Below are 22,635 nucleotides of genomic sequence, written 5' to 3' on the forward strand. Positions count from 1 at the left end.
TGCCCCCCTAAAGGGAGGCGTCTCATTGAGGAAGGGAGGGGTCTCCGAGGGAAAGCGTTCTTTGAGGGGGTGGGATCTTGCGGAAGGAGGGGCTTCCCTGCAGGTGGAGGCTTCTCTATTAGAGTGGTTTGCACAAAGTAATAAGGCGGAGGTCCCGGCTCGGTGGTCACAGGGCAGAGGACTTGGAATCTCTTCTTTATTGGGAGGCGGCAGGATGAAGTGAGGAGTCGGGGCCAAGCTGGGGATGGGCCGGCCAAAGGCTCCCTATAGCCCCAGGGTATCACCACCACCGGCGTTAGGGAGGCCAGAGGTTCAAGGTGTTGGAGTCAAAGAGACCAGGGAAATGGGCAGGCTGGGCCGGGGCGCCGGCCAGGAAGGTGGACAGGCTGCTGGGCTGCTTCTGATTGCTGCTGGGCCAGAGGGGCCTACGTTTCTGCCCCGCTGGTTATTGGAGCCCAGGAATCCCGCAGGTTTCTGAGCCCGACCCTCAACTGACAGTAACCTAGGAAAGAGAGAGGGGACTCCCTGGGCAGCTAAACTTCGCGTACGCACCATCGGCTCTTGATTCCTTTCCGTTATTCAAGTTCAGGCCTGAGCTTATTTGACCCCGGCGCCACAGGGCGTCGCGACCTGAGAGCCAGGAGGTGGGGGTGCGCACCTTGGGGGGCGTGGCCGCTGCCGGGAGGCCGGGCTTGAAGGAGTTAAGCGGAGGCCCGGCCCAGCCCCGCCCCCGGCAGGCCGCGGAGCCTGAGCCCCGCCGGCTAAGCAGAGCAGCCGCCGCCCGCCCGCCTGCCCGCCTCCGCCCGCGGCGAGCCCGCCCGGGAGCGCCGCCGCCACCGTCACCGCCACCGCCCGGCCCAGGCCCAAACCCAGGCCCGGAGCGGAGCGGCGCGGCGTCCCCCCGGGCCCAGCCGGCGCGGCGGGGGCGGGTCCAGGATCTTCGGCGGATCTTCCATTCTCAGGGCGGGAGCGGGAGTCCCGGCGCCCGGGATCGGGCTGGGCCGGCGCCCATGGCGAGCGCGGCCTGCCCGGGCCCCGGGGACCCTGCCATGTGAAGCAGGCCCGGGCTGGGGGCCCGGCCATGGCCGGGGAACGGCCCCCACTGCGGGGCCCTGGGCCCGGGCCTGGAGACGTGCCGGGGGAGGGGCCCCCGGGGCCGGGGGGCGCGGGCGGAGGCTCGGGCCGGGGCCGCCCCTCCTCCTACCGGGCTCTCCGCAGCGCCGTGTCTAGCCTGGCGCGTGTGGACGATTTCCACTGCGCGGAGAAGATCGGGGCCGGCTTCTTCTCTGAGGTCTACAAGGTAGGACCAGCCGAGAGGCAGAGGGGCGGGACCGAGCCTTCAACCAGAGGCTGGAACTGTGGGGCCGGGAGTGCGGGGAAGAGGGTCCAGACTCCGGCTACCCGCCCGACCTGCCCGGCCCTCGCCGGCCGCTCCCGCCCCCAGGTTCGGCATCGACAGTCAGGGCAAGTCATGGTGCTGAAGATGAACAAGCTCCCCAGTAACCGGGGCAACACACTACGGGAAGTGCAGTTGATGAACCGACTCCGGCACCCCAACATCCTAAGGTGAGCGGCCCCAGCCTGTCTGGGCAGTTTGCTGGGCGGGAGAGAAAGGGAAAGATCCCGTGGGAAAAGTGGAACTGAGGAGGAGCTGAGGCCCTTAACAGCCTACCGTTCTGTGTTCCCCATCATCTTCCAGGTTCATGGGGGTCTGTGTGCACCAGGGACAGCTGCACGCTCTTACAGAGGTGAGGATAGGCTGGAAAGGACGGACCCCCACCCCACCCCCTTTATCCCCAAGGATAAAGGGAGTCAACAAGCCTCGGTGATCTACGGGGGACTAGTGAGAAGCAGTAGGACCTCCTCCCAGGGGAGGCTTTCCTGAACTTCCCTTTAGACAAACCACATATAAAAGGCCTCAGCTGGTCTTATTCTCTGTATCCCCTAGAACAGTGCTGTCCAGTAGAATTTTCTGCAGTGATGGAAGTGTCTCTATGCTGTCCAATACAGTAGTCACTAGCCACATGTGGTTAATTTAAATTATTTTAATTGTTTAGATTATTTTTTTGTGGGTCAATTTGATTAAATAAAAAATTTTTAATTATTTAAATTTAAATTGTTGCACATAGCTAGTGGCTGCTGAGTTGAACAAGGCAATCCTAGAACATGGATGGGAGGTCCTAGGGTACAATCATACCTTCTGACCTCTGCGATCCTCTGGAGTATCCCCTAGGTTATAAGTAGAAGACCTAGAATACAGACTGAAGTCTGACATTCATTCCCCTTCTATGTGCCAGTATATGAATGGGGGGACGTTGGAACAGCTGCTCAGCTCCCCTGAACCCCTATCCTGGCCGGTAAGGCTCCACCTGGCCCTGGACATTGCCCGAGGCCTGCGGTACCTGCACTCCAAAGGTGTATTTCACCGCGACCTCACATCCAAGGTAGGCTAGTGGGGTGGGTGGAGGCATGAAAAAGGGCTTGAGACTATTAGGTTGTAACTGGCCTTTGGATGTTGGGATGTGGATAATAGATATATTAGGATGTTGAAGCAGCAAGGCATTGGAGAATATTGGGGGACCGGGGTGAGTGGAGTGTTCTGAGGGACCGAGTAGCACCCTGTATTTGGAGTGTTGGATGATTTTGCAATATTTAAGTGCTTTGAAAACTGGGAGAGCAGAGAGGGTTGAAGTTATGCTGGAGTGAGAGGGCTTTGGGTTATATACTGGGAGACCAGAGGGCAGAAGGTGATGTGTGCATGGGGATACTATATGTGTATGTGTCAGAACTGTCTAGTCCGACGGGAAGATGGAGGCTTCACAGCTGTCGTGGGTGACTTCGGGCTGGCTGAAAAGATTCCTGTGTATAGGTGAGGTGAATGCCCCTATTTCCCCCAGTTCTCCCAGAGTGCCCCTATCTGATGTCCCCAGATCCCCAGGGATGTTTCCCTTGGGGGAGAGGAGGGAGTTCACTTCATCCTCTTTTGCCTGGGGGGGGATACCTGAGTAGGATGTTTCTGACCACCCTGCCCCTGCCCCTGCAGGGAAGGGGCAAGGAAGGAGCCATTGGCCGTGGTGGGCTCCCCATACTGGATGGCTCCAGAGGTATTGCGGGGTGAGCTGTATGATGAGAAGGTGAGACATCAACCCTTCAGATCCCCAAGGCCTTCCAGGACCCTTGAGATGTTCTCATAAGGCCTCATCCATCCCCAAAACAACTTTACCAGATCTTCAGGAGTCCCCAGGATCCCTTTGCCTCTCACAGGCACCCTTCCAACACATGAATACTGTCAAGGTCCCCCACCCCCAACAAAATTCTGCTATATTCTGTCAAAATTCTAAAATGAAAACTGTTAATTCCTCCCCCGACACTGTTATCTCTGACCCCCAGGCTGATGTCTTTGCCTTCGGGATTGTCCTCTGTGAGCTCATTGCCCGAGTACCTGCGGACCCTGACTACCTACCACGCACTGAGGTGAATGTCTCTAGGTTTGCAAAGGAAAAATTTCAGACTAGGCAGCTCATAACCAAGGAGGATTCCCTGTAGGTTGAGGTTCTGACTGGGGGGCAGAAAGAAAACCCAAGGAAAGCTGACTTGGAGGCCCCTCCTTCTGTTCCCACAGGACTTTGGCTTGGATGTGCCTGCTTTCCGAACTCTGGTGGGGGATGACTGCCCACTGCCTTTCCTGCTCCTGGCCATCCACTGCTGCAGCGTAAGAGTCTCATTCTCCTTCCTGCCCTGCCCTGCCCCCATCCATAAGCTGCCATGGCTACCCTATGGGACCCAGGTGACGGGAGGAAACTCAGAGACCCTCTTTCGGAGCACTGAGTGAAGCCGTTTCCATCTCTACCCATCAGATGGAACCCAGCACCCGCGCCCCCTTCACTGAAATTACCCAGCACCTAGAATGGATCCTGGAGCAGCTGCCTGAGCCAGCCCCACTCACCAGGACTCGCCTGACACATAATCAGGGTAAGAGAGCATGACCTTGACCCAGCTTAAGTCCTTTGGCCTTTCTTCTCCTTAGAACTCAGGATGACATGAGGGAGGCTAGGTGTATTTATTAGTTGGAAAGACTGGGAATCGGGCTGGGCTAGGGTAGGAGGACATCTTAAAGAAGACTGTCCTAATGCTAAGAGCTTGAGGGAAGAGAAGGGAAAGAAGTAAAGGGGGCCTGGAGGTGACATCGCCCCTTTCCAAAGCACCCAGTGGGTCTCCCTTTTTCAAGCTCTAGTCCCACCAGCCTCCTGGAAAATAGTGAGGCCCTCAAGGAACTCACCCTGCCTGCCTAAATGCTGAGGACAGTGATTCCAGACTTCTCTGTCTACAGGCTTTGTTCCAAGAGGGGGTCCCTCTGCTACGCTTCCCAGGCCAGACCCCCGGCTTTCCCGAAGCCGGTCAGACCTCTTCCTGCCCCCATCACCAGAATCACCCCCCAACTGGGGGGACAATCTGACTCGAGTCAACCCCTTCTCACTACGGGAAGACCTCAGGGGTGGCAAGATCAAGCTCTTGGACACACCCAGCAAGCCAGTCCTGCCTCTTGTGCCACCATCGCCACTGCCCTCCACTCAGCTGCCCTTGGTGACCACTCCGGAGACTCTGGTCCAGCCTGGAACACCTGCCCGCCGCTGCCGCTCGCTACCCTCATCCCCTGAGCTCCCCCGCCGTATGGAGACAGCACTGCCAGGTCCTGGCCCTCCCCCTGTGGGCCCCTCAGCTGAAGAGAAGATGGAGTGTGAGGGCAGCAGCCCAGAGCCGGAACCTCCAGGTCCAGCACCCCAGCTGCCTCTGGCTGTGGCCACAGACAACTTCATCAGCACCTGTTCCTCGGCCTCCCAACCCTGGTCCCCTAGATCAGGGCCCGCCCTCAATAACAACCCCCCAGCTGTGGTGGTGCACTCCCCACAAGGCTGGGCTGGGGAGCCCTGGAACCGGGCCCAGCATAGCCTGCCCCGGGCAGCAGCCCTGGAGCGGACAGAAGCCTCGCCACCCCCTTCAGCTCCCCGAGAGCCTGATGAGGGGCTGCCCTGTCCTGGCTGCTGCCTCGGCCCCTTCAGCTTTGGCTTCTTGTCCATGTGCCCCCGCCCCACACCAGCTGTTGCCCGCTACCGCAACCTGAACTGTGAGGCGGGCAGTCTCCTCTGCCACCGAGGGCACCACGCCAAGCCACCCACACCCAGCCTGCAGCTGCCTGGGGCACGCTCTTAGCAGTGGAGCCTTTGGTCTCAGGCCTCCCACTTTGGCCTTCAGGACACCCTGTGAGGACAGAGCACACTTGCTGGACAGTGCCAGCCCCAGATGGGCTGACCGGCTCTTCTCCCGATGTAGGGGAGCCCCAGCATGGACTCAAGGGACACAGCACTTCCAGTCCGACCCCTGGGCTTGCGCTCCCGTGGGGATCACTGAACCAGACACAGCATTGCTGACACATGAGACTAACACGTGCAATTATTTAAAAATATTTCAATAAAACTGCCTGGCTGGCTCCGGGCCGCCCCTATCCGCTCAGCCCGTACGCCCTCCTCCCCCACCCCATTCCAGTCTGGGAGGTTCTTCGGGAAGGGCCAAAGTCCCTTCTAGAGGTGGCTTCACCCTTTTCCTAGGAACAGTCCAGTTTCAGGAAGAGGGAACAGACAGCAGGCTGGCTAGAAGTGTCAGGCATGTGTCAGCTTTTGGCTGGGCACTGCCAGAAGGCAGGAACACAGGGAGGAGATGGTCGGAGGACCCCACAGGCCTCAGGTTAGGAAGGAGGGGCACAGGTTCTTATTGGCATGTGTCTGGAAGAGTAAAGTATCAGTTAACTATAACTGAACCCTCATCCCGCTCACCCTCTTTCCCAGCTACATCATCAGCTTCCCATAAGTCTAGGCTTTACCTGCCCCTCTCCCTGCCCACCCCACCCTAACATAAGCAGACCAAGCAACTGGAGGCTGTGGAGGAACTTTTCATCCCAGGTACAAGTTTTCTCTTGGGCCCCTAGGCCCCTGCTCTAAGTCCCTCTACCCCAGGACTCCCCATGCCTCGGCCCCATCCCTCACTCATACCAGCTCAGTGCAAAGGGCTGTCCCAATCTGGAAACCTGAAAGCTGTCATCTCACAGATGGAGGGAAGAGAAGTTGTACATGACTCTTGATTCAGCAGTGCGTATGATGGTGACCACATTTTTACCAAGGGACATTTTGAGTTTTGACCATAAACCCTAAAAAGTAGTAAAGTAGAGCTGGGATATACTCTGGACCCTTTCCATTCCACCCTCCCTTCTCTCCCCTTTCCCTGCATAAAACCTAAGTCCTAACTCACCCTGCCTGCCTAAGGCCACATCTGGGCATGGTTCAGGACAGATGTCTGGAGTTCAACTAGAAGAGGCTTTAGGACCAGTGGAGGGAAAAACCACTCTAGGTGTTAAAGATGGAAGGCCAATTAGGGAACAAAAGGAGGTAGCCAGCCTGTTGTAGAGTCCCTAGGGTTGATCCTTAATGGTACCCCACTGCTCCCTTGCTCACTTCACTGACGCAGCTCTAGTGCCACAAGTGGCCGCTACTGAGAAAGTACAACCTCAGTTTGGGTGGCATTATCAAGGGATGGAGAGTTAGAATGCCAGTGTCATCAGCTGTGTAACCTTAGTTAAATCCTTAGTATCTCCCCCTAAAAAGTGAGATAGCATAGGTCCCAACCTAGTAGTTACTGAAACAAAAAAGCATGTGCCAGGGACTTACAGGTAATGTAAATAGAATGAAGAATAAGATTACCCTAAGAAGTTATTAATCAACTAGAAGAAACAGACAAATTAGGCAATTACAGTGTTGATTTATGGAAGAATTCAAAGGGGAGGTGGTGGGGAGGAAATCTCATTACCATATCTTTATGGAGGGGATCATGGAGTTGAAAATACCCAGCTATCCTAACTTACCTAGAGAGATGTGTACCATCAGTCAACTTCCCATCCTTATTGGAGCTGAGGCCAATCCAGTATGAATTCTCTGAATCACGATTTGGCAACAGCGGACTTAAGTTCCAGAAATAACGCTGAGGGGAGATTCAGAGAGACCAGAGATATGTGGAGAGTGATGAGAAATACAGGAGAAAATGTTCACCCTAGGGAGGCCTCAGCTTTGGCAAGGGGGCTGTATATATGACAGCTCTTTGGTGACTTGTCCCTGAATCCATCAGTTGCCACCCTGCAGATGCAGGCTCACTGCTAAATTTGCCTCCCAGCTGGGTAAGAATCTCTGCCAGCCTTTGGAGGGGAGTCATTCTGTGTATTGTTCTGACCCCAAGGAACCAAATCCTACAATCCAGCCCACCAAATATGGGACCTCTCAGCTTGAGAGGCTACAAGAGTCAAGGAACCTGTCAAGCAGCCTAGGCTGCTGACCAGACAACTGAGATGAGATACAGATTAAAGTAGACACCAGGTACAGTGGATCACACCTGTAATCCCAGCCCTGGGGCAGGTGGATCACCTGAGGTCAGGAGTTCAAGACCAGCCTGACCAATATGGTGAAACCCCATCCCTACTAAAAAATACAAAAATTAGCTGGGTTTGGTGGCGGGTACCTGTAATCCCAGCTGCTTGGGAGCCTGAGACAGGAGAATCACTTGAACCTGGGAGGCGGGGTTGCAGTGAGCTGAGATCACGCCACTGCACTCCAGCCTGGGTGACAGAGCAAGACTCCATCTCAAAAAAAAAAATGTAGAGATGGTTCATAAGTTTCTGCTCTCATGCCAACTCTTATCAGTTAGTAGGGGCTGCGTGGACCACTGTGCTGAAAAGATGCAGAGCTTGTTTCCAAGCTGGGAGGTAAAGAGTATTGTGATTCTCAGTTTCTGCCATGGAAAAGGAATGCCCACCCCAGCCATGTGTGCAGTGCCATTCCTGACTTGATGACATATGTCCCTTGACCTAATAGTACCCACTACAGTCTGTAAGTAAGGATATGCTTACTGATTCTGGATAAATTCCTCTGAATGTGGCCAGCTTGGAAGACAGAGTTTCACAATGTCTTTGGCTCTCCTCCCAACTTTTCTGAGTAAGTGAGTTGTAAAAGCAACTTTTTTGATACAGTATCCATCCCATCGGACAGCAGGTGTCTAAAAAGCAGAAAGAGTGTGACAGCAGCAACACTTGGGATGAAAGTGACTACTCAGCAATCTGGTTACTAACAATATTCCCCTAGGCCTAATCTCAACACCTTCATGGACTTCTATGATCTTTACAATCTTACTTTTGCATCCCCTGGAAACACCATACCTATGTATACTTAGTAAAAAGACTTTAACATTCAACAACATTACTTCTTAACAATCTGGGAGGTTTGTCCTAATAGGGCTAATGTTATTACCCCAATTTTTGAACAATTGCAGTCCACCCTGACACTTTACCTAACATCTCTTGGGCTCATCTCCTCCACTACCTAAAGCACCCCCATTGCACATCCAAGACTCCCACTCCTCCAGCACTGGCCCCCTCCTTCCCTCTACAATTTCCTGCAAGCAGACAACATTGGGTCCTGTTTTGAAGAAACTGAGCTCTCTCCATTTCCCTCCTCTCCACCTCAAATTTTCTCCTCTGTTCTTTTCCTGACTATCCGTAAGAAATAAATATCCCTCTTTCTTCAACATCCCACATCCCAATCTGCACTCCTGATCCCAGGCCACCTCTTTCCATTGCTTTGTTCCATCAGTCCTACCTCCATCACTCAAAAATCATTCCCTCTCCACTAGCTCCCTCTCTTTTCTCTACATATCCTCATGTCCCACCCTGCTACTCCCTTGAACTACTGTCCTATGGCAACGTAAAGGAATAAAAAATAAATCCCTTCCAGGTTATGGCAACGTGAAGGAATAAAAAATAAATCCCTTCCAGGTACGGTGGTTCACACCTGTAATCCCAGCACTTTGGGAGGCCAAGGCAGATGGATCACCTGAGGTCAGGAGTTTGAGACCAGCCTGGTCAACATGGTGAAACCCCATCTCTACTAAAGGATCACTTGAACCCAGGAGGCAGAGGTCACATTGAGCCGAGATCATGCCACTGCACTCCAGCCTGGGTGACAGAGCGAGACTCCACCTCCAAAAAAAAAGAAAGCAAAGAAAGAAAGAAATCCTTGTGGGCAAATGGAATAGGGTGAGGGGAAAAGGGGCACACTGAAAGGTAGGCAGGAGTGTTGGAAGCCATGTTAAGGATTTTTATTTTTATATTATGAGGAAGAGAAAGTCAGTATAGGGTTTTATGTACAGGAATTTTGTTCACTAGCTATATCCCAAGTGCCTGGGCACAGTGCTAGAACATATTACGTGTTATGTATTCCATAACTGTTTTTGTAATCAATTAACTGGAATACTCTAGATTGGGATAACATGATCAGATTTTTGTTTGTAAAGGTTTACTCTGGCTCCAATATGAAGAATGGACGTTGGGGAGAGGGATGAGTAGAAAAAATATTTAGAAAGCTGTTGCAGGTATCCTTGCAAAAGATGAGGATGGGTAAAAATGCAAATGGATATACAGACTTGGTCATGGAAAGTGGAGGGAATTCCTCTCTGAAAGAGTGGAAGATGAGGGCATCTGCTGAAAGTGAGGGGGAAGATAGTCGGAAAAGGAGTTGTGAAGAGCAAACTGACGACGGCAGATGTCACCAGGCAGTGCTGAGAGACTAGAGTCTCGGTGGCACCAAGCAAAATGATTATACAATTTGTCACACCTTGGTGCTGACCATGGGCAGTTGGGTTCATACAGAGTTGAGATTTTGCCCATCAAGTACACTAGAAGAATAATGGAACAAAGAAGTGAGTGAGCCAGGTGTGGTGGCTCACGCCTGTAATCTCAGCACTTTGAGGGTCTGAGGCAGGAGGATTGTTTGAGCCCAGGAGTTCAAGATCAGTCAGGGAAACATAGTGAGACTCTGTCAGTCCTTTAAAAAATAAGTGAGTAGTTGAAGTGATGAACTCCAAATCCAAGATGGGTAGTGAGAGAAGTGTGGACAGGAGACGGCTGAAGTGAAGGGAGAAAAAGAGGAGTCAGCAGACTGGAGGCCTCAATGAGATTTTTTTTTTTAATGTGTAGGGAAAGCCTGCAGGAGTGGTGCCTCCTCCAGGCAGCTGTGATCAGAGTGGAAGTCTGAAACCATTATTTTGCCAGAAGAGCAGTTTGGGACATAGAGGTCTAAGGTGCAGCTATGAGAATGGGCAGCCCTGGCATGGAACTGATGGTCACAGTGGGTAAGGCTAAGGAAATGAGGGCAAGGGGTGTCTGCACATAATCTTGCTGTCTTATGCCTGGGGGGGACACCCTAGCTAGACAGAGCCTAAACCTGACCATAGCCCAAAATATCCCACTCCCCTTGGGCCTGGCACCTTGCCTAGACTCTCAGCCTGCTTTGACACATCCTTGCCCCTTTTATGTGTCTCCTTCGCCATCTCCACCTACTGGCTAGGGTCCTGCTTTCAAAACAAATGGACACCCCATCCTAGTTCCAACACCACAACTCCCGGCTCCACCTTACTGTGAGTGCTGAGAGCTTCACTGCCTTGTCCCACCACCAGGTTGCATTCCATGTCAGTCATTAAGTCTTACCCTTTGGGGGGGATCTCAGCTATAACGAAAATTAATTAAAGCTGAGGACCCTGTCTTTAGAAAGATGTACAAACAGCCAAGTCTAGTGTTCCCAGATCCTTGTCACTGATGTCAGCCAAATGAAACCTTGGACACTGTGATTTGGACTGCTGGTGCCATCCTCCTCTCTCCCACAGAATGCCTTGGAACTGGGTGGGTCCCCCTAAATCCAGTATGCAGCTTGGTCCTTCTCTCTGTTGGCCAAGGCTGGACAGCTTATGTCAGCCACCACTCTGGTTCACTGTCCCTTTCCTGAACAGCTCACAGCCCACTGTGATAGACAGACCCCTGCCACTAGTATCTCCTCGCTCCAATCCATCCCTCCCATCTCTCCTCTCCCCAGAGCGGATACCTGATGAGTGGCATGTGAAGAAGGGCTTCAGTCTGTTCTCCATGTTGCTCAGCTTCTGCTCCAAGGCCCTCCTCTGCTCCTCCTCACTTCGCAAGGTCTCCTTCGTCTTCTCTTTGTCTGCCTGGCAGGCCTGGAGCTGCCCTTGGGCCTCCTGATGGGCCCTCTGTTCTTCCTGTAGTGCTTCCTGACTCTGTACCAGATCTCTCCTGGACCCCTGCAGATCCTCTGCCCTCTGTTCCAGCTGAGTTATCTTAAGGTGGAGCTGCTGCCTCAGGCTGCTGTTAGTGGCTTCCAGAACCCTGTTCATCTGCTGGAGCTGCTGAGACACCTGCAGATCTGTTTGGCCACAGAGATTTGGAGGACGTCTTCTCCAGCCCTGCCCTAGTGCCCTGAGACTGCAGCATCAGCCCTTTTTCTGCTTCTTGCAACTTTTTACATTACAGGCTGAAATACGAGATTTGACTGCCTAAAACTTAAGGAGGTACTGGAGTAGGTGAGGACGATTCAGGAAGACAACAGACCTGGCTGGAAACCAAACTTAAAGCTAAGCATGTGGTGGTAGTGATGATGAGCCCTGGTTTGGGGGTCAGCTTTGGTTTGTGGGTCAGCTTTGGGGAGGGAGTCGGGATGAAAGTCCTTCGGTGTAAGTGGGAAGTGGGGACGGTGTGGGGACAGCCTTACTCACAGCGCACTCCCAGGCAGATGGCAGCCACTCCTAACAGCAGGCAGGTGAGGAGCAGGCCAAGCAGGAGGTATGGCAGGCAGGCTGTGCGGCCTTAGGGGGACAGTGGGATGGATGCGGGCAGTCAGCCCCGGGAAAGAAAGTAGAGACTAGTGGATGGGTGCGTAGGGGAGATTCCTGGGGAAGGCATCCCTAGAGGAGGGCGGTGCAGAGCTGAGGGGGCAAGCATGGTGGTTTCTGTTGGGTAGCAGGGAGTTTCGCATGTAGGGGAGAAGGTGTTGCAGAATCAGAGCTGGTAAGGATTCGGGGACATTACCTGGGAGAAGGGGAAGGAAATATCAGATGGAGAGAGGGAGAGAGGAGAAGGGTGGGGAGGTAGGTGAATTGGGACCATCCAAGGGGGCGGCGGTGCACGTCGGATTCTGGCGCACTGGGATGGAGGTAAATGGCGCAAGGCAGCCAGGGAGGGGTTCAGCCAGGGCGGGGTTCTGCTGGGGCGCAGTTCTGCCCTGGAAGGGTTCAACCCGGCAAGAGCTGCACCCCGCGGGGCCCAGAGCCATCCATAGTCCCCGAGGCCGCCCAGCACACACACTCACAGGGGAGAATCCGCCCGACCGCCAATGACGTCACGGCACTCCAGGAAGCTGTTGGCTGCTCGGACTTGACCGCTGTCGAGGGGAGCATCCAGTGTGAGACAGGACGCCTCGAGTATTGCTCCTTTTCCTCCTGCGCACCCGCTTTTCGTCCTCGCCACTGGGAAACTCCAGCCCGCTAGAGTTGCTCTGGGACACTCCGTCACTCTCCTGAGTTCCTGGTCTGCCCGGGGCTCTCTCGGCTCCCTCCTGGGTTTCACAGTCCCGGGACTCCCTCATCTCTCCTAGTTCTCCCTTTATTGTTTCCTCAGTGGCCCCTTATTTTCAGCTCCAATCCCTCTCCCCCATTGCTCTCATACCTCTCCCATTCCCTCTTTTCCCTCCCATGGCTCCCCATTTCCCATTAGAACTCATCCCTCCCCAGGGCTGCCCTGGGGTCTCCACCTTGCTGAAGGAATCTTTCTTCCTCTCCTGGCTCCCATTTATCCTGTTCCTATTCTTCTCTTTCCTACCAACCGGCCTCCTCCTTTCCCCCAGGGTATTGAGCTCTCAAGAATACTATGGACCTGCAATCCCAACACTTTGGGAGGCTAGGGCAGAGGATCAATTGAGCCCAGGATATCGAGGCCGCAGTGAGCCATGATCACACCACTGTACTCCAGCCTGAGTGACAGAGCAAGACCCTGTCTCAACAACAACATTGTGGACTCCCCAACTCAAGACACAGCCCCTCAACAAACACATCCCCTGCAACAAACATACATCCCCCAGGATCTCCAGACCTGCTTTGTCCCCTAGTCCAGAAGAAGCCAAGCTCAAGGGCACCCCTGGGACTGAGGGCACTTGAACATTCTCATAGGTGAGTTCCCCATCCTCATCAGCCCCTGGTTCTGGAGACAAGAGAATAGAGACCAATGATGTGGGAGTCAGGAATGGGGTCTGTGGGGCAGGGAGTGGGGATGCAGGATCAAGGGGAGCCCTCATCCCCCTTACCCTGTCCTAACCGGCTGGAGTTGCTCTTCTTCAGGGGAGCCTTCACGAACCTCAGATCCGCATAGGTGATGGCCTCAGCCATGGTCCCGAGCAGCTCTGCCCCCACCCGTCTTCCCTGTCATCCACCGTCCTCCCTTGCCCCTCTCCTCTCTGTCCCTTTACACCTAGGCTTTGTGTTACCTCTGTGACTGTACCGCTAAGCAGTTAGCCCTATGATTTCCAGTCACAAAAGAGGAAGATGTGAGCAAGTCTCAAACAGATGGGCTCAATGAAGCAGAAGGAATCCCTGGGCCAGGGCCAGAGGGGCCACAGAGGGGACACTGAGGTCCAAAGCACATGGGTAGGGGCTGGGCCTGTCCCCATGTCCTGCCTGTGCTGCTTCTCCATGCATCTTAGACCCATGTGGGCCATGCTGGGCCCCAAAACTGGTCCTCCTGGTTATCTGCCCTTTTCTGCCCCACCCTCCTCCCGGCTGCCTTGTCCACTGGGGCTTATGATGTGTAACTGGAGCTGCACTGATCCAGATGATCTCCCCAGCTCCAGGGTGAGGCTCCATTCTCCCCATCAGACTGGGGGCTCCTGGTTTGCATCTGTCACTCATCATCCTGGGGTTTCTAGTAACTGTGGGTTTAGGAACAGGCCAAGGCGAGGAACAGCCACGACTGCAGCACCTCTGGAAAGGTGTGTGGCAGCACTTCCCCCCAGGCACCCTCATGGGGAGCCAGGGAGCAGGTGAGCAAGGGAGTTGCAGAGGGTTTAAGAAGGGCTGCAGCTTCCTAGGCAAAGGCAAGGCAGAGGAGCAGAGCAGAGCCAGAGGCCGAGCGCAGACTCTGGACCAGCAGAGGTTTTGACATTTTCTTGGTTTGGTTTTGGTTTTCCTCCTACTTTCCTAGTAAAGTTCTTCCTTTAAAAAGTCCCAACACTGTCCCTGAGGAAAAAAGGGGCATTTGAGGCAGAGGACCCAGGGACTGAGAGGCCCTCATAGGTGATAGGGGCCTAGCTGATGGAGGAGAGAGGGAACCAGAGAAGGGGAGAAGAGGCTGCTGAACAGGGGTGTCCAAAGGTACTCCCTAATGTTCTTTTACCAGGATGTGACCCCTAATAAGAACCCCAAAACAGCCTACATCAGGGATAGGAACTGGAACAAGACATAGTGTGGGGGTGGGAAGAACTCGCCCAAGCAGTGTGGCATCCGCTCCGAAGAACCCCCTCCTGCAGCTGTGGGGAGGAAAAAGGAAGGGGGTAAAGGTCCTCATTGCATGCCAACAGCTCGGATGATTGGTGGTGTGTGGTGAGACGCTGCCAGGGACCCTAGAGTTCTGCCAATAGCTCCGCCCAGCCAGCCCTAGAGGAAGTGGCCACTGAGACGAGGCTGTCACCTCAAAAATGTATCTGTAGCCTGGGCGCGGTGGCTCATGCCTGTAACACAAGCACTTTGGTGGCTCATGCCTCGTGATCCAGAGGTGGGCAGATCAAGAGGTCAGGAGTTCAAGACTAGCTTGGCCAACATGGTGAAACCCCGTCTCTACTAAAAAAAATACAAAAATTAGCTGGGTGTGGCAGTGCATGCCTGTAATCCCAGCTACTCGGGAGGCTGAGGCAGGAGAATCACTTGAATCAGGGAGTCAGAGGTTGCAGTGAGTCGAGATCGCACCACTGCACTCCAGCCTGGCCACAGAGGGAAACTCTGTCAAAAAAAAAAAAACAATGTATCTGTAGAGAGGCACATGTGTGCCTGTGCATGCATGCACATGCATGTTCCCAGGATTTGCAGTCTGTTAGGGCATCTGTGAGGCAAACAGCTATATCAGAGCCTGCCTGGAGGAGAAAGCCTTCTGTGGGCTGAAGGCTGCCTGTGATTGCTGTTATTTTCCATGGCAGGGAACGATAGGTCATTTTCAGAAAAGTCTTCAAAGGTCATCACAAGAGATCCTACAAGTATTTCCTTTTTGAGGCTCACTGTTTCCTAAGGTGCCTCTGCAGCTGTTAACGGTCCTTGCTCGATTAAAGTTTCCAACAACCCGGACCTTCCCCCAGATACAGACAGTGGTGTGTGGTGGTGATTCCCTGGGGGCCCAGGGGCCCTGAGAGTGAGTGGAAGTGTATAGAGCAGCTGGTGGCAGAGGTGGGTGGGGACAGTCAAATACTTGAACCTGTGGAGTACAGGGGGTAGGTGTCGGCAGTGTGTGAGTAAATCAATTGCATTAACATTTTCAGGAGTTTCCCAAACTGTACAGTGTCCCAGTTTTCAGATCCAAAACACAGGTGAACATGACGTAGATGCCAGGTAAAATGCTAAAACCAAGCTTCCAGTCTGCACTCAAAAAGGAATCTGTGGCCAACACAGTGAAACCCCATCTCTACTAAAACTATAAAAAAAATTAGCCAGGTGTGGTGGCTCCCACCTGTAGTCCCAGCTACTCGGGAGGCTGAGGCAAGAGAATCGCTTGAACCCAGGAGGTAGAGGTTGCAGTGGGTCAAGATCATGCCATTGCACTCCAGCCTGGGCAACAAGAGCAAAGCTCTGTCTCAAACAAAAGGAAAAAAAAAAGGAATCCATAGGCATGCTGCCTAACTTGACCTGTGGAGAGGCTTAAGAAGGTGATACTCTGGCCAAGTGCGGTGGCTCACACCTGTAATCCCAGCACTTTGGGAGACTGAGGGGGGCAGATCACCTGAAGTGAGGAATTTAAGACCAGCCTGGCCAACATGGTGAAACCCTGTCTCTATTAAAAATACAAAAATTAGGCCAAGCGTGGTGGCTCACACCTGTAATCCCAGCACTTTGGGAGGCCAAGGCAGCCAGATCAGCTGAGGTCAGAAGTTCAAGACCAGCCTGACCAACATGGAGAAACCCTGTCTCTAAAAAAAAATACACAATTAGCCGGGCTTAGTAATGCGTACCAGTAATCCCAGCTACTGGGGAGGCTGAGGCAAGAGAATTGCTTGAACCCAGGATGCAGAGGTGTATTGTGCCATTGCACTCTAGCCTGGGCAACAAGAGCAAAACTCCATCTCAAAAAACAAAAAGATTAGCTGGGCATGGTGGCATATGCCTATAATTCCAGCTACTTGGGAGGCTAAGGCAGGAGAATCGCTTGAACCTGGGAGGTAGAGGTTGCAGTGAGCCAAGATTGTGCCCAGCCTGGGACACAGAGACCCTCGTTAGGACATTCAAGGCAATGGGGTGTGCAGTTCCATCTGGGGATCCCTTCTTTTTTTTTTGGAGACAGAGTCTCACTTTGTGTCCTCTTTAGTCTTTTGGTGATGGTTACATATCTTCTCATCACAGGCTGCATTCTCTCTGTCTTAGACCATCTTGTAGCCTTCCTTTGTGTAAAAGTGTGGGCTCCTTCCCCTTCCCCAATTGTGTCACATGGGTGCTTTTTTTTTTTTTTTTTTTTTTGAGACGGAGTTTCGCTCTTGTTACCCAGGCTGGAGTGCAATGGTGCGATCTCGGCTCACCGCAACCTCCGCCTCCTGGGTTCAGGCAATTCTCCTGCCTCAGCCTCCTGAGTAGCTGGGATTACAGGCACGCGCCACCATGCCCAGATAATTTTTTGTATTTTTAGTAGAGACGGGGTTTCACCATGTTGACCAGGATGGTCTCGATCTCTTGACCTTGTGATCCACCCGCCTCGGCCTCCCAAAGTGCTGGGATTACAGGTATGAGCGACCGCGCCTGGCCCACATGGGTTCTTTACAATTTTGACATTCACATTACTTTTAGAAGCTGAACATCAGAAAAGATGTCTGTAACTCCAAGCTATACCTCTACTGCCCAAATATCAGGGAGTTTTTTTTTTAAGAGCTGAGGGGTCAGTCAGTGCTATACATTTCAGCTTTTCCAGAACCATAATATCATCTGAGAGTCTGGAGGGCAGACACCAACACCCACGTTTTACCCTCTCCTGACCTCCCCATTACTCATTACATGGAATGGGTTGACAAGAGGATGGGGTCCAAACGTGAGGGCATCAGATAGAATCTCCCATGTGAAAGGGAACTTGTCATTGATACAGTCTATGTCAGGACATCAGAGGCGTCTCCTAAGACTCTGAAAGTCAGGCTATATTTGTTACTTTACTTTAACCCACTGGCCTCCAGGAAGCCCTAGTTTACTGACAGGGTGTGGTAGCCAGAATGGCCTCCCAAAAATGTTCACACCCAAATCCCTGGAACCTGTGACTATGTCACTTTACCTAACAAAATGTAGATGTGACTATGTTAATTAAGGCCCTTTTAGATGGAGAGATTTTCCTGTTTTATCTTGATAGGCACATTCTGATCACATGAGTCCTTGAAAGGGAGAACCTTTCCTATCACAGGGAGAAAGAGATTCGGTGAGGGAAGGAGGGCCAGAGAGATGCCACAGGATAAGCACTCAACCCAAAGGTCCTGATTCTGAAGGTGGAGGAAGAGGACCATGAGCCAAGGAATGCAAGCAGCCTCCAAGAGATGGAAAAGACAAGGAAGCAGATTTTCCCCTTCAGCCTCCAGAAAGGAAGCAGCCCTGCAGACACCTTGACTTCAGCCCAGTGAGACCTGTGTCGACCTAATCTCCAGAACTGTAAGACAATACATTTTTATTGTTTAAGCCATCAAGTATGTAATTTATTAGAGTAGCATTAAATACATTTCCTGAACTGTGGAGGAAGAATAATGTAATAAAAAGAACATGACACTGGTTAAAGAGACCAGCCTTGCCACAGTATGTGACTTTGGACAAGTCACAATTTTCCATCTGTAAAATACAAGATAGTCTAACCTCAATCAAGAGTATGATTGCTGGAGACACGGTAGGTGTGGACTTTAGTAAAGGCCTCTTTAAAAGTCTGTCACAAAGGCTTCAGAGTCAGGAGGGAGAAAAATGGGCCACCTGATCGCACCATGAGGGAGACTTGGAGTTCTTTGATCACTGAAGCCAAAGAGTACAGATAGGTCTTCAGTGATTTGTCCCAGGCCTCTCTTTGGTCCTGCCTCAAGTGGTGACACAGAAAGCACATTTTCTGTGCCAATGGCACAGAGCTGAAAAGAAAACCAAATACATCAAAAGGCCAACTCAAGATTCAAGCACTGCAACAGGGAAAAATGATGGCTCCAAACCACAGAATGAAATGTCATAAAAATAATAACAGCAGGCCAGGTGCGGTGGCTCACACCTGTAATTCTAGCACTTTGGGAGGCCAAGGCAGGTGGATCATGATGTCAGGAGTTCGAGATCAGCCTGGCCAATATGGTGAAACCTTGTTTCTACTAAAAATACAAAAATTAGCTAGGCACGGTGGCAGGCGCCTGTAGTCCCAGCTACTCGGGAGGCTGAGGCAGAAGAATCACTTGAACCCGGGAGGCAGAGGTTGCAGTGAGCTGAGATGGCACCACTGCATTCCAGCCTGAGCGACAGAGTGAGACTCAGTCTCAAAAAAATAAATAGGGCCAGGCGCGGTGGCTCACGCTTGTAATCCCAGCACTTTGGGAGGCTGAGGTGAGCAGATCACGAGGTCAAGAAATCGAGAGCATCCTGGCCAACATGGTGAAACCCCGTCTCTACTAAAAATACAAAAATTAGCTGGGCGTGGTGGTGTGCGCCTGTAGTCCTAGCTACTCGGGAGGCTGAGGCAGGAGAATTGCTTGAACCTGGGAGGCAGAGGTTGCAGTGAGCTGAGATCATGCCACTGCACTCCAGCCTGGCGCCTAGCAACAGAGTGACTCTGTCTCTAAATAAATAAATAAAATAATAATAATAATAACAGCAAAGCCAGGCTTGATGGCTCACACCTATAATCCCAAGATTCTGGGAAGCTGAGGTGGGAGGATGACTTGGGTCTAGGAGTTTGCGACCAGCCTGGCCAACACAGTGAGATCCCATCTCTACAAAAAATTTAAAAATTAAGCAGGTGTGATGGCACACATCTATGGTCTCAGCTTCTTGGGAAGCTGAGTGGGGTGGATTGTTCAAGCCCAGGAGGACAAGGCTGTTGTGAGCCATGTTTGTGCCACTGCCCTCTGACCTAGGCAGCAGTGAAACCCTCTCTCAAAAAATAAATTATTCAAAATTAAAATTTTTAAATGATAATATACCAAGCATTTATTGAAAAATGAAATTTGGAATTCAAAAAATAAATTACATAAGCATAGGAGGGAGAGTGTCCTGGGTTAACAATTGTTTATGTAAAAAAAAGTTTGAGGAAAAAGGCAGTTATTATTTTACACTTGAAGGGATCTTAGAGAGACCAGCCTGCTTATTTGACAAATTGAGAAACTGGGCTCAGCAGGCTGTAAGCTTCTCATAAACTGACCCAGTGACTGGAAAGAAGCTTGTGACAAAAGGTTGCCGCATGGAACTGTAGCTCCCTTACCAATACATCAAACCTTATGCCAGACACACCTATAGCCCTTTTTTTTGTTTTGTTTTTTACTTTTTGTTTTTTTTCTCATACTTAAATACTACCTATAGCCCTTTTAAAGCAGGCAAACCTCTGCTGATGAGGCAGCCCTAGTGCCCAGAAATTGTGTCTTGTGACCTTCAACCCCTCTGACCTCAGCTGATAAAAATTAGCAAGTGAGGCTGGGTGCAGTCGTTCACGCCATCATCCCAGCACTTTGGGAGACCAACGTGGGTAAATCACCTGAGGTCAGGAGTTCAAGACTAGCCTGGCCAACATAGTGAAACCCTGTCTCTACTTAAAATACAAAATTAGTTGGGCATGGTGGCACACACCTGTAATCCCAGCTATTCAGGAGACAGAGGCAGCAGAATCGCTTGAACCCAGGAGGCAGAGGTTGCAGTGAGCTGAGATTGCACCACTGCACTCCAGCCTCGGTGACTTAGCAAGACTCTGTCTCAAAAAATATGTATATATATATATAAAGATAAATAAAATAAATGGCCAGGTGCCGTGGCTCATGCCTGGAATCCTAGCACTTTGGGAGGCCAAGGCTGGTGTATCATCTGAAGTCAGGAGTTCAACACCATCCTGTTCAACATGGTGAAACCTCGTCTCTACAAAAAATATAAATAAATAAAATGAGCAAGTGGGCAACTGTCTAAGGCTGGCCAATCCATGGACAACCCAGTGGCCTAGACATGAGGATTTTATCAAAGCTCATTCTCAGGAACTTAAGTGGGAAAATATGGAGATGACTGCTGAGCTAGCAGTGGGAGTTAAAGATGAAAGGATGTGTAGAGACTACACTGACCCATAGAGTTCTCCATACCTGGTGATTGTGCCTGGCTACTCCTTGCTCACATACTAGTAGGCAGAGATTACCCTGGCAGAGGAGACCGAACCCGATTGCCTGATTACCATGAGGGGTTCGGACTGCTGCTACATACCATAGGAATGTCCAGGCACACCTTGTTTTATTGCACTTCACTTATTATGCTTCACAGATACTGAGTGTTTTAGAGATTGAAGGTTTGTGGTGACCCTGTGGCAGGCAAGTCTATTGGTACCATTTTCCAGCAGTGTGTGCTCACTTCATGTCTCTGTGTCACATTTTGGTAATTCTTACAATATTTCAAACTATTTTCATTGTTATTGTATCTGTTATGGAGCTCTGTGATCAGTGATTTTTGATGTTAATAGTGTAATTGTTTTGGAGCACCATAAACCATACCTATAAGACACAGAACTTAATAAAAGTTGTGTGTGTTTTGACTGCTCCACTCACTGGCTATTCCCTGTCTCTCTCCCTCTCCTTGGGTCTCTCTATTCCCTGAGACACAACAATATTAAAATTAGGCAAATTAATAACCCTACAGTGGTCTCTAAGTGTTCAAGTGAAAGGAAGAGTTACACATCTGTCACTTTGCATCAAAAGCAGAAAGGATTGAGCTTAGTGAGCAAGGCATGTCAAAAGCCAAGATAGGCCAAAAGCTAGGCCTCTTGTGCCAGTTAGCCAAGTTACGAATGCAAAGTAAAAATTCTTGAAGAAAATTAAAAGTGCTACTCCAGTGAACACATAAATGATAAGAAAGTAAAACAGCCTATTGCTGATATGGAGAGAGTCTGAGTGGTCTCGATAGAAGATCAAACCAGCCACAACATTCTCTTAAGTCAAAGCCTAATCCAGAGTAAGACCCTAACTCTCTTCAACTCCCTAGAGGCTGAGACAACTGGGGAGGCTGCAGAAGAAAATTCTGAAGTCGGCAGAGGTTGGTTCATGAGGTTTAAGGAAAGAAGCCATCTGTATAACATAAAAGTGCAAGATGAAGCAGCAAGTGCTGATGTAGAAGCTGCAGCCAAGTTATCCAGAAGATCTAGCTAAGATCACTGATGAAGGTGGCTACACTAAACAACAGATTTCAATGCAAACTAAACAGCCTTTTACTGGGAAAGAGGCCATCTAGGACTTTCATAGCTGGAGAAGAAAAGTCAATGCCTGGCTTCAAATCTTCAAAGGACAGGGGCTGAATCTCTTGTTAGAGAGTAATGCAGCTCATGGCTTTAAGTTGAAGCACTGCTCATTTACCATTCTCAAAATCCTAGAGCCCTTAAGAATTATGCTAAATCTATCCTTCCTGTGCTTTATACATGGAAGAACAATGCCTGGATGACAGCACATCTGTTCACAGCATGGTTTACTGAATATTTTAAGCCCCCTGTTGACACCTACTGCTCAGAAAAAAGATTACTTTCCAAATACTACTGCTCATTGACAATGCACCTAGTCACCCAGATATCTGATGGTGATTAATGTTGTTTTCATGCTTAACAAACTTCCATTCTGTAGCCCATGGGTCAATGAGTAATTTTGACCTTATTTAAGAAATACATTTTGTAAAGGCTACAGCTGCCATAGGGATTCCTCTCATGGCTCTGGGCAAAGTAAATTGAAAACCTTCTGAAAAGGATCACCATTCTAGATACCATTCAAAACATTCATGGTTCCTGGCATGCAAGCCCTGCAGTGCACAGTCCCAGCACATGGTAGCACTGAGTAAGGAGAGCTGGATTTTCCAGTTCCACTGATTATGTCAGCCCACTTTCCCCAATGAGTTGAATTGTCATGTTTTTGTATACACAATCATCTCATTTGGGATTCTCTGTTTTATTCCACTGACTAATTTTTCCCCTTTGCTTTATTCATTTGATTAAGTAGCCTTAAATTATGCTATCATATTTGGTAAAACAATTTTTTTTTGTTTTTTTCTTTTCTTTTTTTTTTCTGTCGCCTAGGCTGGAGTGCCATGGTGTGGTCTCAGCTAACTGTAACCTCCAACTCCCGGTTTCAAGCTGTTCTCCTGCCTCAGCCTCCCAAGTAGCTGGGATTACAGGCATGTGCCATTAAGCCCAGCTGAGTTTTGTATTTTTGTAGAGATGGGGTTTCACCATGTTGGCCAGGCTGGTCTTAAACTCCTGACTTCAGGTGATCCTCCCGCCTTGGCCTCCCA

General features: G+C 50.9%; 2 protein-coding genes across 3 annotated transcripts; one reads left to right on the plus strand and one right to left on the minus strand.

The window, feature by feature from the left end:
• The first annotated feature begins 742 nt into the window (after positions 1-742).
• On the plus strand, positions 743-5,503 carry TESK1 (testis associated actin remodelling kinase 1). Its single transcript, XM_002743062.7, has 10 exons — positions 743-1,300; positions 1,445-1,566; positions 1,700-1,748; positions 2,298-2,444; positions 2,787-2,869; positions 3,044-3,134; positions 3,391-3,474; positions 3,623-3,712; positions 3,858-3,972; positions 4,331-5,503. Exons 1-10 carry the CDS (start codon positions 1,082-1,084, stop codon positions 5,209-5,211), a joined length of 1,881 nt encoding a protein of 626 aa, XP_002743108.3. The 5' UTR covers positions 743-1,081; the 3' UTR covers positions 5,212-5,503.
• On the minus strand, positions 5,449-13,472 carry CD72 (CD72 molecule). Of its 2 annotated transcripts, XM_008998958.6 has the most exons (9): positions 13,239-13,472; positions 13,028-13,135; positions 12,249-12,320; positions 11,656-11,745; positions 10,971-11,306; positions 7,949-8,094; positions 6,914-7,029; positions 6,048-6,202; positions 5,449-5,780 (listed from the first exon to the last, which is right to left on the minus strand). In XM_008998958.6, exons 1-8 carry the CDS (start codon positions 13,318-13,320, stop codon positions 6,052-6,054), a joined length of 1,101 nt encoding a protein of 366 aa, XP_008997206.3. In that variant the 5' UTR covers positions 13,321-13,472; the 3' UTR covers positions 5,449-5,780; positions 6,048-6,051. The 2 variants fall into 2 exon arrangements, with proteins under 2 accessions (XP_008997206.3, XP_035107351.1); XM_035251460.3 differs by having other exon boundaries at positions 13,028-13,430.
• Positions 13,473-22,635: the final 9,163 nt, after the last annotated feature.

Source organism: Callithrix jacchus, chromosome 1, assembly GCF_049354715.1.
Source record: "Callithrix jacchus isolate 240 chromosome 1, calJac240_pri, whole genome shotgun sequence".
NCBI lineage: Eukaryota > Metazoa > Chordata > Mammalia > Primates > Cebidae > Callithrix > Callithrix jacchus.